Below are 15629 nucleotides of genomic sequence, written 5' to 3' on the forward strand. Positions count from 1 at the left end.
CTTCTACTACAGTAAATAGCATCGCCCCTTCAAGCTGCTGTAGGATGCCCTTAAGTAGCAGCTGCTCTACCAATTGATGAACTGCCTATAGGGAATTCCACTCGGCTCTCCAATTTAATTTAAATTAGGCCCCATCATATAAATGGCATGGGGCCCCATGTCAATTCCTTTACACTTAGGATGCAAATCGCCCCCTGTCATTCATGATGCAGATATAGTTACATTTTAGAGTAAGAAAAAATTAAATTTACTATTATTTGTCCTTGACCAGAGTTATTTTCTCTAAGAGATACCGATGGTTGATTGCTATTAGAATACAGTCCTCACCACTTAAAACGTCCATGTTTAAAACAGGCAGTTGCTTCTTTCGGCCAAAAAGCAATAGCCAATAGCCATTATTCATTTGCATTAACGTCAATTTTAAAGTTGCTGGCTATAGGCTCTTAAGCACTCCGTTTATTTCCAGCAGAAACAGCTGTATTTACTCACTAAGTGTACTCATCCTGTCATGGTGCACTGAATAAAGAGCCTTATTGAGGCAGATGTCACTTCCCTTAGGCTTTCATTTTTTCTGAAATAGTCTGGATATGAGTCAGTATTTAAGCAAATTCACTGTGTGCACCAACGCCACCTGCCATATTGGATGCTTGGGTGCCCGTTTTACACTTGTAAAATGGGTGAGGCGCCAATGAATTTCTAGGCCGTTGTGCCTTGAGCTTGAGCTGTCATGTGATCTTGACTGCTATCTAAATGGGTTTTCTCTTTAGATGTTGGCAACAGACATGATGGGCAGGATGGTCTCATGGGCTGAAAACTTCTATGGCTCCAATATCTGTTATAAAAGGGGTGTCCTGCCATTTCCTCTTTCTTCAAGTGTACTTGCATAGACTTTTCTAGGATTCAACTGGTAGTTTCTTGTGAACCATTTGCAGAGTTTTTCTCCATTTATTATTGATTCTCCCCTTTTGGGCTGCAATTTGTAATATATTTCTATTATTGTTGATATTTCTGTATGTACTTAGCTATCAATCTAGGGTAGTGTAAGAACACTGGGAATGGTAGAATAATATTTATCCCAGGCCCCAGACAAATCCTTAACCCCTTCACCTTAATTCCTTGTCAAGGAATCAACCACCTGTGGTTTACCACCCAGTCTATGTCTAGGTGTGAATGATGCATAAATTTGTTCGCCGCACTGTCTTACATCAACCAGTTTGGATTATATTGGCATTTACAATACCATTAGGATACACACAAGCTACTGTGAATGAATTGACCCTTTCTTATCAAATCATCAATGAAGAAACCAGACAATAAAGTCAGAACTAATCAACCTCAGAATCAGAATTAACAGCACTTAAACACTGAGTATTTCATCGGTTTAATGGATAATGGATTTTCTGTTTTGTCAAGTTTTGTCTGATTACGTTCTTGTGAAGCGCCTTGGAATGTTTCACTACGTTAAAGGCGCTGTATAAATGCAAGTTGTTGTCACAGTAATTCAGCATTAATTGACTTGTTGAATATAAATTTACAGTTGAGATCAGCGTTTGGTATTGATATAAATTGGTGAGATTAATTTATGATTAGATTCCTCAGCTAGCCATCAAGTTAACAGCATTCGATAGCCAGTTTGTTGAATAGATTAAGATTGATGTGTTCATAGTTAGCAATGTTTCCAGAACTTGTATGACCTCCTTACGAGCTGGCATAGTTGAGTTGATTGCCTCACCTCCTCTGGGATGATGGTGTTAGTCTTCTGAGGCAATCTTTGGGAAACTTTTACATCTAAGTGATGCAATTATATCTGGCTGGTACAGCTGTACAACTTTTGGCCTCAGAGTTAGGAAGCTCCATTCTGCCTCGGACGATAAAGACTGGATAAATCGCAGGTTCTACTTCTGGTACTGTGTTGTCCTAAGAGGATCATAAAATAAATATAAATTCTTTCAGTCCATCTTGTCCGTCCATCCTTCCATAGAAACCTGCAAACATCTCCTCTACCTCCAATCGCAGCATCCAACTGTTCCTTGAATAACTCCAGAATTTTTGCTTCCACTAATACTCAAAGTATCATTCCAGATATTGATCGCTTTTTGTGTGCCATCAGTCCTCAACTTGTCTTTTTCCAGTTTGTACCTACATTTGCTTTTCCTGTTGTTGTAGTTGAACTTGAAATTATGCCCAGGGTTATTCTACCTAATGTCTTATAAACCTCTATAAAAGGTCCCTTCTACACCCCATGTCAAGGCTGAAGAGGTCAAGTTTTTCTAAACTTTCCATACAACTCATTCCTCTGACAGTAGGGATCATTCTTGCAGTCCTTCTTTGCACCGCTTCCAAGGTATAGATGTTCCACCTGTGTGTCATGACCAGAACTGAATGCAGTATTCACGGTGTGGCCAGATCAAAATACTGTCGATGCCAACACCATTAGTGTGCAGGATAACCACAAATGCAAAAATTGTCTCCAGTGGGGCTTGCTCAAGCTCAAAATACTAAGCTTAGGCAACAGTTGGAGTCATTCTGCGACATGGGAGGAGGAAGAGTTTTTGGAATGTACGTTGCAGGAGGGATCACTCTACAGCTAGAGAGCAATGTGCTAGAAGAGCAGTGAGTGACCATCTGCTGGTGGGGGTGGGGTGGGGTGTTGGGAGGAGGAGGTTAGAGGCAGTGCAAAAAAAAATCTTGGGTGGGGGGGGGCGGTGAAGTGTCTGAAAAGTATGCAATGATGAAGACAATGACAGTAACACAAGGGAAAGGAATCACAAGCAACACCATTGAGCAAGTGGTTAGCTAGAGGGAAGAAGTGATAGTGTTGAGAAAAGGCAAGTGGTAGTTCCAAAGGGTTTTATCGCTGGATGGATAGGTACCCGTTTCTACAACTATGACAGGGAGTCCTGAATGGTCAGTTGCTTCCAACCAAGGTACCAGGTTAAGGGACACAGTGAAGTGGGTGGAAAAGATTTTGGAAAGAAATGGTGAGCAGTTTGAAGTTATGGTTCATGGTGAAAACCAGTGGAATATGGAAGAGCAGGATGGAGATTTTGAAAAGGAATTTTGAGGCATTGAGTGTTGGATTAAACAGCAGGACCTTAAGGGTAGTTATTTTATATCACTCCCAGTGACATGTGCTAGGCTAAATAGGGAGAAGCAAATTATATACATCAGTACATAATTTTACATATGGTGTAGAATGGAGGCTTTCAAACTTTCAGGGCATTAGGATGAGTTTTGGGGTAGTGTGAAGCTTTACAGACAGGATGGACCTTACCTAAACTGAGCCAGTATTAATATCTTTGCAGACAATGTAAATAGAGCAGTGGATAAGGATTTGAACTAGTGAGATGGGGAGAGGATAAGAATAAGTATATTGAAACAGCAAAGCAGTCCAAAATAGTAAGCTTATGGGGGTTATTGAAGGACATGATGATTAGACAGAAACTTGACTTGAGCTGAATATTCCTAGTTGTAAAAAAAAAAAATTCCCAGGAGATAAAAAAGGAAAGAGCGGTGGCTTTATTAACTAAGGACGCAATTCAGCTACAGAATTCTTTGTTTAACATGCTCAGATGGAGTCTGTGTTGAGATCAGGAATCTGGTACAATATTGGGAATACATTATAAGCCATCAAAAATAGTGGGGGGGAGAAAAACAAGATGAGATTTCAAGGCAATTTAGAGAGGTTTGCAGTGGTAATAATAGGGGAATCTATCTGAAAGTAGACTGGGATAAGACAAACTTTTGTGGTCAAAATGGGGAAGGTTTTTTAGAATGACTTCCATTAATCACTGCATTGCATGTCCAACCAAGAAGGATACAATGATAGATATGAGTCTGGGTAATGTAGCACAACCAGCCAGCAATCTTAAATTGGGAGAACACTTGGGAAACGGTGACTAGTATCTAATTAAATTCACATGGAAAATAGATGAAGTAAAAAGTTGTTAAAGATGATGTTGAACTGGAAATTAGCTGATTTCAGTGGGCTAAAATGGGACTTAACATCAATTAACTGATTGAAAAAAGTGGCAAATAAAACAGACAGACAATGGGAGATGTTTAAATATGAGATGAGTAAGATATAGATTCCATACATTTCTTCTAGGAGTAAAGATGGTACATCAAAGGTTGGGGTTCAATGGATAAATAGAGAGGTTAGAACAAACATTACTTTCAAATATAGGCATAAAATGAATATAGGGCAAAACAGGAAAAAACACACACACACACTCACACACACACTGCCCCACCCCCCACAAAAAGCAAGATTATGAAGGCTATGAGGGTATATGAAAGAAGGCTGGCAGTCAACGTGAAGCCAAACAGCAAGAGCTTTTGTAAGTACATAATAAGTAATTGATAGCTAAAGAAGGCAAGAAACCATTTAAACATAAAGGGGGCTATCTTGTAATTGCGCCTGAAGGAATGGTGGAGATGGTTATATATTTTGGCTCAATTTTTACAGGGTAAAGTGAAAGTGGCACTGTAGGAGTACATGAAGAGAATGTGGAAGAGCCACTACTGGGATAAGTGTTCAAATGGACACTGTATTAAAAATAATTAATGGGACTAAAAGTAGAAAAGTCACCAGGTGAAGATGATATCCATTCCAGAATAGTGAGGGCATTGGGAGAAGAGATAATGGAGGCACTTACAATAACATTCCAAAATTCTTTGGCAATGATAATTGTGCTGGATTGCAGCAAATGCTGCAGCCCTGTTCCAAGAAAGGGAAAAGGGATAACAACAACTTGTATTTATATAGTGCCTTTAATGTAGATAAAATGTCCCACAGTGCTTTTTAACCCAGAAAATGATCTCGCAATAAATTTTGCCTTAGTTCTGAGTAAACCTCTAGGGTTGAATTCCCTCCATAACTCTGGTGGGAGTTTGACGGAACAGCTCAGAAAAAGGCCTTGACGTAGATATGCAGGTCCTGAACATAGTTGGGAATTCCCACTCGGCCTTGTAAGGGTGGAGGATTTGAAAATTTGAGTTACATTTAACGTTAATCAAAAGTATTCTCACCAGGTTATGAAGGGCTTCTAGACGAAAGATAATTAATATACAAATTGGAAGTTGTTTTCCCCAGAGATTAAAAGATGATAAACTCATTAGCTCATCTAGGTGATCAGAAAAAAACATCTTGCACTCATTGCATTTGAAAACCCGTTGACCTCTATGTGTGAAGAGAGAAGTAAAAAAGAGGGAGAGAAAGAGACGAGGCTTTTAAGTAACAGGATTCTGCGCAAGCAGCAAAAGGCAGGCTCAGAAAAAAAAACAGGACACTGCAGGGAGAGGAGATTCTGTCCTGGACTATTTGACAGAATGCAGAGGAGTTATTGGGGGTTAAATTGGTTTACCCCTGCAAACGAGCACGGGCATTGCATTGCGCGATTAACCCGCGTCCAGTCGACCCGTCGCAGGTAGCATGAGACCCGTGCTACCAGAGAATGTACCTTGTGCATGTGAAAAAACCAGGCCTTCACACGAGGATTCCATGACATTTGCACTTTCCACCAGCAGGGGGAGCCTGAATCTCTTAAAGGCAGGCTGCATCTCTTAAAGGTAGCCGGTACCAGTTTTTTGCTTTAAAAAAATAAGTTATGGGTCTGAACAGAGATCAGACATCGCACACGTAAAACACAGATGCAGGTCCCGTCCCTATGTTTACAAATTGTTGTGTTATTTTAAAGCATTGCATAAAGGTTGCGCACCACTAAATCCTACATCCTCCAATCTGCATGCCAGACCTCACCAATCTGCCCGTCCGAGTTGGTACCAAGCCTGCGAGAGTGCATGCACCAAGGTTCTCTGATGATGCACTAGAGGCGTTGGCGCAAGAGGTGGACAGAAGGAGGGGCATCCTATATCCGCAGTGGGGGGGGGGGGGGGGGGGAGGAGAGAGACTAGGCTCTCCAGACATATGCTGAAAAGGCAGTGGGAAGCAGTAGGGCTCGCAGTCAATGCCAGGCGCATAGCACCATGAGCACGGATGCAGCGCAGGAAGAAGTTCAATGCTTTGACATGAGTGGTCAAGGTGAGTGAGGTCATCTGTCAAGTGGCATCTCCTACCCACTGCTCCACGCACTATAACCCCCCCCATCACCCACTTACCAACAAACTTTCAATCAGTACTCAACTCTTCCAATCCAGATGCTTCCTCTCACCCTCGCACATTACCAGTGTTGCAAGCCGCACACTTTCAGGCCACATGCACTGGCAACTATTCAACCATGACCGGCACATCACCTAGACACACTTCTCGCTTTCTTGCAGGAGATGGTGGTGCATAACAGGAGGCTACAAGTGGCAGTGGCATTTAGCCTCTCGAGACTGTTCCGCCATTCAATGAGATCACGGTTGATCTGTGACCTAATTCCATATACCCTCCGGAGCCCCGTATCCCTTAATACCCTTGGTTCACAGAAATCTATCAATCTCAGATTTAAAATTTACATTGAGCTAGCATCAACTGCCATTTGCAGAAGGGAGTTTCAAACTCCTCCCACCCTTTGCGTGTAGACGCGTTTCTTAACTTCACTTCTGCATGTCCTGGCTCTAAATGTTTGGCTCAGTCCCCTCGTCCAAGCATTCAATTATAGGAGACCTCAAAAATAGGTACAAATGCATCAGTAGCCAGAAGCAATAATCCAGCAACTAAGCTATAAATCCTGCATGGTCGCTTTTAATAGCGCTGGCGGGAGGCCCTCCAGGCATGTTTGGATGGTCGTGGTTAAGACAGTGTGTTGAGTGGAGCGTTAAGTGCTGAAATGGTGTCTGTCGCTTTAAATCAGCGTTGAACACTGGACGCATATTCTCCTTACTTTATGTGATGCCAGCGTTCGTTCTCTGCGCATGCGCTAAACCCTTTACCAAGATGGGGTCCGGCGCACGTCACGCTAGAAGCGTCGGTGTGCATCCAAGACACTATATTGGACATTCGGGAGGCCGGGTAGCGCCAAAACAACGGGTGATCAATTTAGCACCCGTTCTGTTTAAGTTAACTAAAATGACACACTGAAGTGGGTAGCATTCCGTTTTCATTATTTTTATGTCATTACTCAAGGATAAGTTTTACCAATTCAACGAAGTGAATCTGATCGGAACAGTACTATATATTCACCTTACTATGTAACATGCAGCGAGAAAATTCACATGCAAAAGGGTATCTGGTCCAGTTCACGAGAGGATGCTGTTATATTCTGAGGTTTTGCTATTATACAAGTAGACAGAGGGCAGTGTGAGGCAACTCCCATAAAAGTAAGACGCTCAGACCGCTTAAGTATGGGATTGACGGACACAACTGAACATGAGACGTTGTCTACGGCAGACACGAATTGGCATCAGGGAAATCAGAAGAATTTTTTTTTGCATAGGGAGCTGTTTTTTAAAAAAATAGAATGTTTTATCACAAATGGCTACAGAGACAGTTTGTAACAGCATTTAAAAGGAAATTGGACAAGTAGTTTGAAGGAAGCAAATAAAGGATATGGGGAAAGGACATGAAAATGGATTAGAGTGGATAACTCCAGTTGAAGAGCTAGACTAAAACAGGTGTAACGAGCCAGTTGGACTCCTGTGTTGTCATTTCAATGATTCTATCATTCCATGTAATTAGCTGCCAGTCACTGGGGTCTAAATTGGGCCGCATAGCGCCCGTTGTGTAGGCACTACGTGGACTCCTAAGGACCCATCTGGAATGTGCGCGCACACTTCTAGCGCAATGTGTGCCGGACGCCATATTGGAAAAGGCATTCACGCATGCATAGATAATGAACGCTGGCACCATGTAAAGTAGGAAGAATATGTGGTAGATCGATGTGCAATGCTGATTTAAAGGGACAGACGCAATTTTGGAACTCTCGCTCCAGCCATCGCACTGTCTTAACCTCGCACAGCTGAACAGGTCGTTAGCAGCATGGAGGACCCCCCCACCAGCACTATTTAAAGGCATCATGCAGGAATTACAGGTTAGTTGTTGGATTATTGCTTCTGGCTGCTCATGCATTTGTACCTGTCTTTGGAGGTCTCCTAAAGAAAGAAAGACTTGCATTTATATAGTGCTTTTCACAACCTCGGGACGTCCCAAAGCGCTTTACAGCCAATGAAGTATTTTTGAAGTTTAGTCACTGTTGTAATGTAGAAACGTGGCAGCCAATTTGCGCACAAAAGGTCCCACAAACAGCAACATGATAATCACCAGGTAATCTATTTTTAATGATGTTGGTTGAGGGATAAATATTGGCCAGGACTTGAATACTAGGACTAGGGGACATAGCCTAAAAATTAGAGCCAGGACTTGCAGGAGTGAAGTTAGGAAATGCTTCTACATGCAAAGGGTGGTACAAGTTTGGAACTGTCTTCTGCAAACAACAGTTGATGCTAGCTCAATTGTTAATTTTAAATCTGAGATTGATAGATTTATGTTAACCAAAGGTATTAAGGGATATGGGGCTAAGGCGGATAAATGGAGTTAGGTCACAGATCAACCATGATCTCATTGAATGGCGGAACAGGCTTGTAGGGCTAAATGGCCTACTCCTGTTCCTATCTTCCTATAATAAAGTTTCAAAACTGTACAAGGAGTGATCTGGCTAGCTGACAGGTAACAGCAAGGGCATTAGTGGAATGGCAGGGGTGGGACAGGAATGCTGTCATCCTGAGCCAGGACAGCAGGTTCATGTTCCATGGAGCCACAGCCACTTGCTGCCTCTTGTTATGCGCCACCTTCTCCTGCAAGAAAGTGGGACGTGTGTCAGTGAGTGTCCTGCAAGCTGTTTGGATGATGTGGCTGTCATGGTTGAATAGCTGCCAGTGTGTGTGGCCTGTGAATTGTGGGTGTGTGGCTTGCAACAGTGGTAATGTGTAAGGGTGAGAGGAAGCATCTGATTGGAAGAGTTGATTACGGATTGAAAGAGTTTGTTGGTAGATGGGTGATAAGGGGTGTAGTGCGTGGAGCAGTGGATGCGGCTAGTGGTGCAGTTGGTAGGAGATGCCACTGGACAGTTGACCTCACTCACCTTGACCACTCGTGTCAAAGCATGGAACTTTCTGCACTGTATCCATGTTCATGATGCTGTGCGCCTGGCATTGACTTTGTCCCTACTGCCTCCACTGCCTTTTGAGCATATGTCTGGAGGGCCACTTGCCTCCCTGCGGGTATAGGATGCCCCTCCTTCTGTCCACCTCTTGCACCAAGGCCTCTAGTGCATCAGCAGAGAACCTTGGTGCATGCACTCTCGCAGGCCCGGTACAAACTCAGATCAGCAGCTTGGTGCGGGTTTTGCACCGCGACCCCAGCACCTGGTTTCGGGGGTTATCCAAGATAACCCCCACTATGTTTTAATATTCTATAAGAATAGGTTTGCATAATTTAATGCAATATTTTGAAGATCCAAGGAACTTAGTATTCAAATAATAAAATGTTATTGAATATCTTATTTGCATCTGTTCTTGCTTTTAGTATTTGCAGTTCATAGTTTAATTTGTTTTGATATACTTTTTCTTGTACTTTTTAGTTGCCAACTGGGGATAAACATGCACACACTTATTTGGATTTGGTTAGAACTTCTAACTTACGAAACATCACAATCATTGCTATGTTTGTATGGTGAGTAGAGGCGTTATCAGCAAAGAAGCACAAAACAGTGCCAACCAAAGCTAACCTATAGAACTATAGAAGTTTACAGTACAGAAAGAAGTCATCTAACCCATCATGTCTATGTTGGCTCATTGCTACAACAATCCAAAAATAACCCCACTACCCTGCTGTCTTCCCAAAGCTCTGGATCTTTCTCTGATTCAAATATTTATTCACTTTCCCTTAAAAGATGCCTCAAATACTTGCTGTAGCAAAGCATTCTATGCTCTAATAACTCTTTTGCGTAAAAAGAGGGTCCCCAAGACGTGGCTAGCCTGCTCTCTGGACTTAAATGGCATGTGTGCCTGTGGGAGAGTGTGTCCTACATATTGGGAAACACAAATCCTAGAGGGCTGTAGGTTTCTCACTACCTTGAATTGGTTTTAACATATGTCAAACACCCATTTGCCTCCCCCTACCAAATAATTATCTACGCAGAACTACATTTACCACATATCTGCTAACTCCCCATCATGTTTAATGTGCTCCTGTTGTCTCTTGCATTCTTCTTCATAGTTTCCTAACCCCTCTAATTTGTTATTGTCAATAAACTTTGATACAATATTCCCTCTATGCCCACATATATAATGTGAAGTAGTGATTTAAAACATTTCAATCGCTGATACTGGTCCACTACTTGGGGCATTCCACATCAGGAATGACTGACCTCTTGTCAGCTAACCCAAAAGAGCATTTCTCTCAAACCATGGAAGCGTCTGTAGTCTTTATTCATGCTCTCAGACTGCTGAAGATCCAGGCAAGCTACATCCATGGTTGTCATTATCAATTCATAAGATATAAGAAGAAGAAATAGGAGCAGGAGTAGGCCAATCGGCCCCTCGAGCCTGCTCCGCCATTCAATAAGATCATGGCTGATCTGATCCTAACCTCAAATCTAAATTCATGTCCAATTTCCTGCCCGCTCCCCGTAACCCCTAATTCCCTTTACTTCTAGGAAACTGTCTATTTCTGTTTTAAATTTATTTAATGACGTAGCTTCCACAGCTTCCTGGGGCAACAAATTCCACAGACCTACTACCCTCTGAGTGAAGAAGTTTCTCCTCATCTCGGTTTTGAAAGAGCAGCCCCTTATTCTAAGATTATGCCCCCTAGTTCTAGTTTCACCCATCCTTGGGAACATCCTTACCGCATCCACCCGATCAAGCCCCTTCACAATCTTATATGTTTCAATAAGATCGCCTCTCATTCTTCTGAACTCCAATGAGTAGAGTCCCAATCTACTCAACCTCTCCTCATATGTCCGCCCCCTCATCCCCGGGATTAACCGAGTGAACCTTCTTTGTACTGCCTCGAGAGCAAGTATGTCTTTTCTTAAGTATGGACACCAAAACTGTATGCAGTTCCAGGTGCGGTCTCACCAATACCTTCTATAACTGCAACAATTCAGTTGGCTTATCGAAGAATTTCAGTCATGGGGCACAAGCTATTGCTTCTAAATACATGTTGAGTGTTCCTTATAGTAATCTTGCATTTAGAAATTTACATTGGCAACATCGTTGCTTTGAAGCATGTTTCGTGCAACAGATGCTAGACTTAGTAGTCTACAATTCTTGGATTCACACGTTTCTCCTTTTAAAATAAATGTATGCATTAACTTGCTTTACTGAATGTTAAAAAGATATAGGATCAAGGAGTTGCTGTAACACAACTCATGAGAACACGATAGTGGTGAGGTCCAGGTTCTGTTCTCCATACTGCTGAGCTTGTAGTCTCAGCTGATGTTGAGTCGAGGCCAAGCACAGGGAAGGAAAAATCGATAAACAACAACTTCTGATTTTTGAACATCATCTTCCTGCCAGCTGAGAGCGGCATTGACTCAGTCTTACAACAACAACTTGCATTTATAGGGGCAGATTGCCCACCTGTCTTCGTAGCCATAGCTGGTGTGTGATCTGGAGAAGCTCACGGGGTGGGGGAAAAGGGAGGCTTTTTTTTTATTGCACCTCTGTGAAGTGCTCCAGGACTCTTTTCTACATTAAAGATGCTATATAAATGCAAGCTATTGTGTTATTTGAGAAAAATAGAGGGAGCTTCTCAATTTAAAAAAAAATTATAGGTAAATTCAGCATTCCTGCACTCCCATCGAAGGGATGTGCTTAAAGGAGACAGGTTTCTGAAATTGGTGGTAAAATCAGAGCTGATTCTCCAATCCATGTTTCCTTTGAGCATGGTTTCCTGCTGGGAGAGTGGGAGGAACTGAATTTTCCTATAATAATATTTGTTTTGTACTTTTGCAGGATAATTTCCTCTGTAGGTTACTTTGGATTATCCTTCAGTATTCCCAACATGCATGGAGACCCCTATATCAACTGCTTTATCTCTGCAGCTACTGAAATTGTATCATATGTGATAGCTTGGATATTGCTGCGTACATCTCCTCGACGAATCTCCCTAGCTTGCATTGTGGTGTTCAGTGGAGTTTTGCTGCTGTTGATCCAAATTGTGCCTTCAGGTAAATCAGTTATTTCTGGAATCTTGAATTTTGCTGAAGCGCGTTAGTGAATAATATTTAAAACTACTCAAACTCTCAGAAAACTTATTCACCTTTTTAGTAGGTTACTGGCAAATTGCTTGTGATATTGCCCATGGTCAGTCAATGACTATAAGTCTGTTTGTTTACAAATGAATGATTTTGTTGCATTTATATAGGTTATATATCATGTTATATTATCATGTATCTCTATTGCCCTTATGTGGAGGTATTTTAGGATATTTTCATACATCCTTTAACTCTAATACAAGTTCGAGGACTAGGAAACATTAAAACGTCTGATTAAAGCACTTTATTAAATCAAGTCAATGAGATAGAATGGTTACAGCATAGAAGGAGACTATTCGGCCCTTTGAGCCCATGCTGGCTCTTTGTGAGAGCAATCTAGTTTGCCCCATTCCCCTGCTCTTTCTCCAAAGCCCTGCAAATTTTTTCCCTTCAAGTATTTATCTAATTCCTTTTTGAAAGCCACAGTTGAATCTGCTTCCACCACCCTTTTGGGTAATGCATTCCAGATCATAACTACTCGCTGCGTAAAATTTTTTTTTCCCACATCGTCGCCTTTGATTCTTTTGCCAATCAACTTTGCCACAGGGAGTGGCAAAACCTTTTTCTCATCCTGTTCTGCCACCTTCAAAGATTTGTGCATATATACCCCCAGGTCCTTCTGTTCCTGCACCCCCTTTAGAATTAGAATTTAGTTTATATTGCCTCTCCTCATTCGTCCTGCCAAAATGTATCATTTTGCACTTCTATGCGTTAAATTTCATCTGCCATATGTCCGCCCATTCCACCAGCCTGTCTGTATCCTCCTCACTGTTTACTCCACTTCCAAGTTTTTTGTCATCTGTAACTTTTGAAATTGTACCCTGTACACCCAAGTCCAAGCCATTAGTATATATCAAAAAAAGCAGTGGTTCTAGTACCGACCCCTGGGAAATACCACTGTATACCTTCCGAAATACAACCATTCACCATTACTCTCTCTTTCCTGTCACTTATCCAATTTTGTATCCATGCTGCCACTGCCCCTTTTATTCCATGGGCTTCAATTTTGCTGACAAGCCTATTATGTGGCATTTTATCAAGTACCTTTTGAAAGTCCATATACACGACATCAACCGCAACTCCTTACATGCAGTGCACCTGACGAAGGGGATAATCTCTGAAAGCTTGTGATTTTAAAATAAATTTGTTGGACTGTAACCTGGTGTTGTAAGATTCCTTGCAATGTATATGAGATTTAGGTACCAATTATAACATTATACATCATATACCAGGGACTCCTTCAGGAGATCGCAAGTGTGTCGTCTTAACTGCTTATGATAGCCTCAGCAAGACTAAATTAAAAGTCCCCAAGGAGCACCAGTGTTTGTATCTTTATATGTTTAAATACATCCTCCTAACTTAATGCCGTTATGTCAATACATTCTAACTACGTCTGGTTAATCTCCTTTCAATAAGTCTGTGCCATAAGATCTGTTTACTCGCTGATGAGAAACCGTGGATATCAGTTATGGCCTTTCTTCTTATCTCTTCCCAATACATTGATAACACAAGCCTATTCATACCATACTATCTCTCTACAGTCTGCTTGATTGATTTTCTATATACCTACTAGATTTCTTAATCTCTTCTCATGGATAGTTAATGAAGTAATGTCTCCACTGCTCCAGGCCTGACCTTGCATAGCTGTTGCAGAATGAGTACGAGTATGTGGATATATATTTTAAAAGCTTACTATGGCTATTTTGCCTGGTACACCTATATTTACACTTCTGCACAGATTTTTATTGAGAACAGGTTTTCTTTATGATTTGTTGTGGTTAAAAACACAGAACCCACACAATACATGTACAGTATTTAAACTTTTGAATCACTTACTATATATACACACTGTTGAACTGTTTCGTGTTTGGATTTCACAGATCACCATGTTCTTATCACGATAATGACAATGATTAGTAAATTTGGTTATGCAGCAGCCTTCTCCATGATCTTTGTTTTCTCTGCTGAACTGTATCCGACTGTGGTGAGGAACATGGGGTTTGGGGTATGTTCCATGGCATCCAGGATTGGCAGCATAATATCCCCATATTTTGCTTATCTGGGTAAGAGATTTGCTAAGCTTTCAGCAACTATTTTAAAATTATTTCAGTACTTTTAATTGATATCAGTTTATTGTGGGGTTAGTGAAAGGGGTTCCTTGTTGAAGAATTTAGACTGTTGGTTTATCTTGTTGATCTTTTCTGACTTTTCAGAAGACTTTTCTACTAAATGTGCTCGAGATTTGTTTGTGTGTGTGTGTGTGTGTGTTTCATGTGGTGACCTGGTCCTCCTTCAGAGGACACCTGGTCATGATAAACATTTATCTCCTTGCAACAGCATCATGTAGACAGAAAAAAATAACTTGCATTTATATAGCATCTTTTCACATCCCTAAAATGTACCAAGGTGTTTCAAATTGAATGAATTACTTTTTTGAAGTGCAGCCATTGTTAGGTAAGCAAATGTAGCAAGCCAATTTTAATACAGCAAGAACCCACATACATCAAATGAGATGAACAAACAGCTATAATCTGCTTGTGGCGCTGGTTGAGGGGGGAACCTTCAATAGGACACAGGAAGAAGTCCCTGCTGTTCTTCGAATAGGCTATCAAATCCTTTATATCCACCTGAACATAGCCTCCATTTAACATCCCATCAAAAAGAGGGCACCTCTGACAATGTGGCACTTCCTCAATACTGTATAGAATCATAGAAGCTAACAGCACATTTGGCTCATCTTATCTGTGCTGGCTCTTTTTCAAGCAATCCAAAATTAATCCCACTATGTTTTGCTTCAAATATTTATTTATTCACTTTTCCCTTAAAAGATGCAATAGTCTCAGCCTCACCCACTCCCCATGGCAAAGCATTCCATGCTCCAACAACCCTCTGTGAAGAAATTCCTCCGAACCAATCTCCCCACTCTTTTAGGGATAATTTTGAATTGCTGACCCCTTGTCACTGACTCAGCAACCTGTGTCAGCCTAGATTAATAGTTCAAACCATGGAGTCGAGCTTGAACCCCTCCACCCTTCTGAGTCCATGGCAAGAGTGCTACCAACGTAAACCTGCTGTGGGAGGGAAGGGGGAAAATGGCTGTAGATTTACTCCCAAGGCCTGGTTTTAAAATGAATGGTACCATTCCAGGATTCAGTTGGCCTCTATTATTATCAGAATAGCTAATAGTAGGGAGGTGAACCAAAATGGCAAGTTTACAATGGTAGTAAATTCAGTTTAATAAGGGTGAAGTAAGGATAAATATAAATATTATTTTCAGATAGAGCTGGACAACAACAACTTACATTTATATAGTGCACTTAACGTAGAAAAACAGAAGTGTAATCAGACAAAAATGACACCGAGCCGAAGAAGGAGATATTATATGGGATGTGCCACAAAGCAAAGAATGAACAACATGTGGAA

The 15629-nt window shown here is 41.4% G+C and overlaps 1 protein-coding gene across 7 annotated transcripts in view; it reads left to right on the forward strand.

Annotated features, from left to right (window-relative positions):
* LOC137320765 (organic cation/carnitine transporter 2-like) overlaps positions 1–15629 on the forward strand; it is an 83696-nt gene that overhangs the window by 58819 nt on the left and 9248 nt on the right. For 3 of the 7 annotated variants that reach the window (XM_067982553.1, XM_067982551.1, XM_067982548.1), the window contains exons 6-8: positions 9525–9616; positions 11905–12119; positions 14087–14269. In XM_067982553.1, the coding sequence (XP_067838654.1) occupies positions 9525–9616; positions 11905–12119; positions 14087–14269 (490 nt within the window). The remainder of the gene's footprint in view (positions 1–9524; positions 9617–11904; positions 12120–14086; positions 14270–15629) is intronic. The other 4 variants (XM_067982554.1, XM_067982552.1, XM_067982549.1 and 1 more) reach the window with 3 other exon arrangements.

This window comes from Heptranchias perlo, chromosome 4, assembly GCF_035084215.1.
Source record: "Heptranchias perlo isolate sHepPer1 chromosome 4, sHepPer1.hap1, whole genome shotgun sequence".
NCBI lineage: Eukaryota > Metazoa > Chordata > Chondrichthyes > Hexanchiformes > Hexanchidae > Heptranchias > Heptranchias perlo.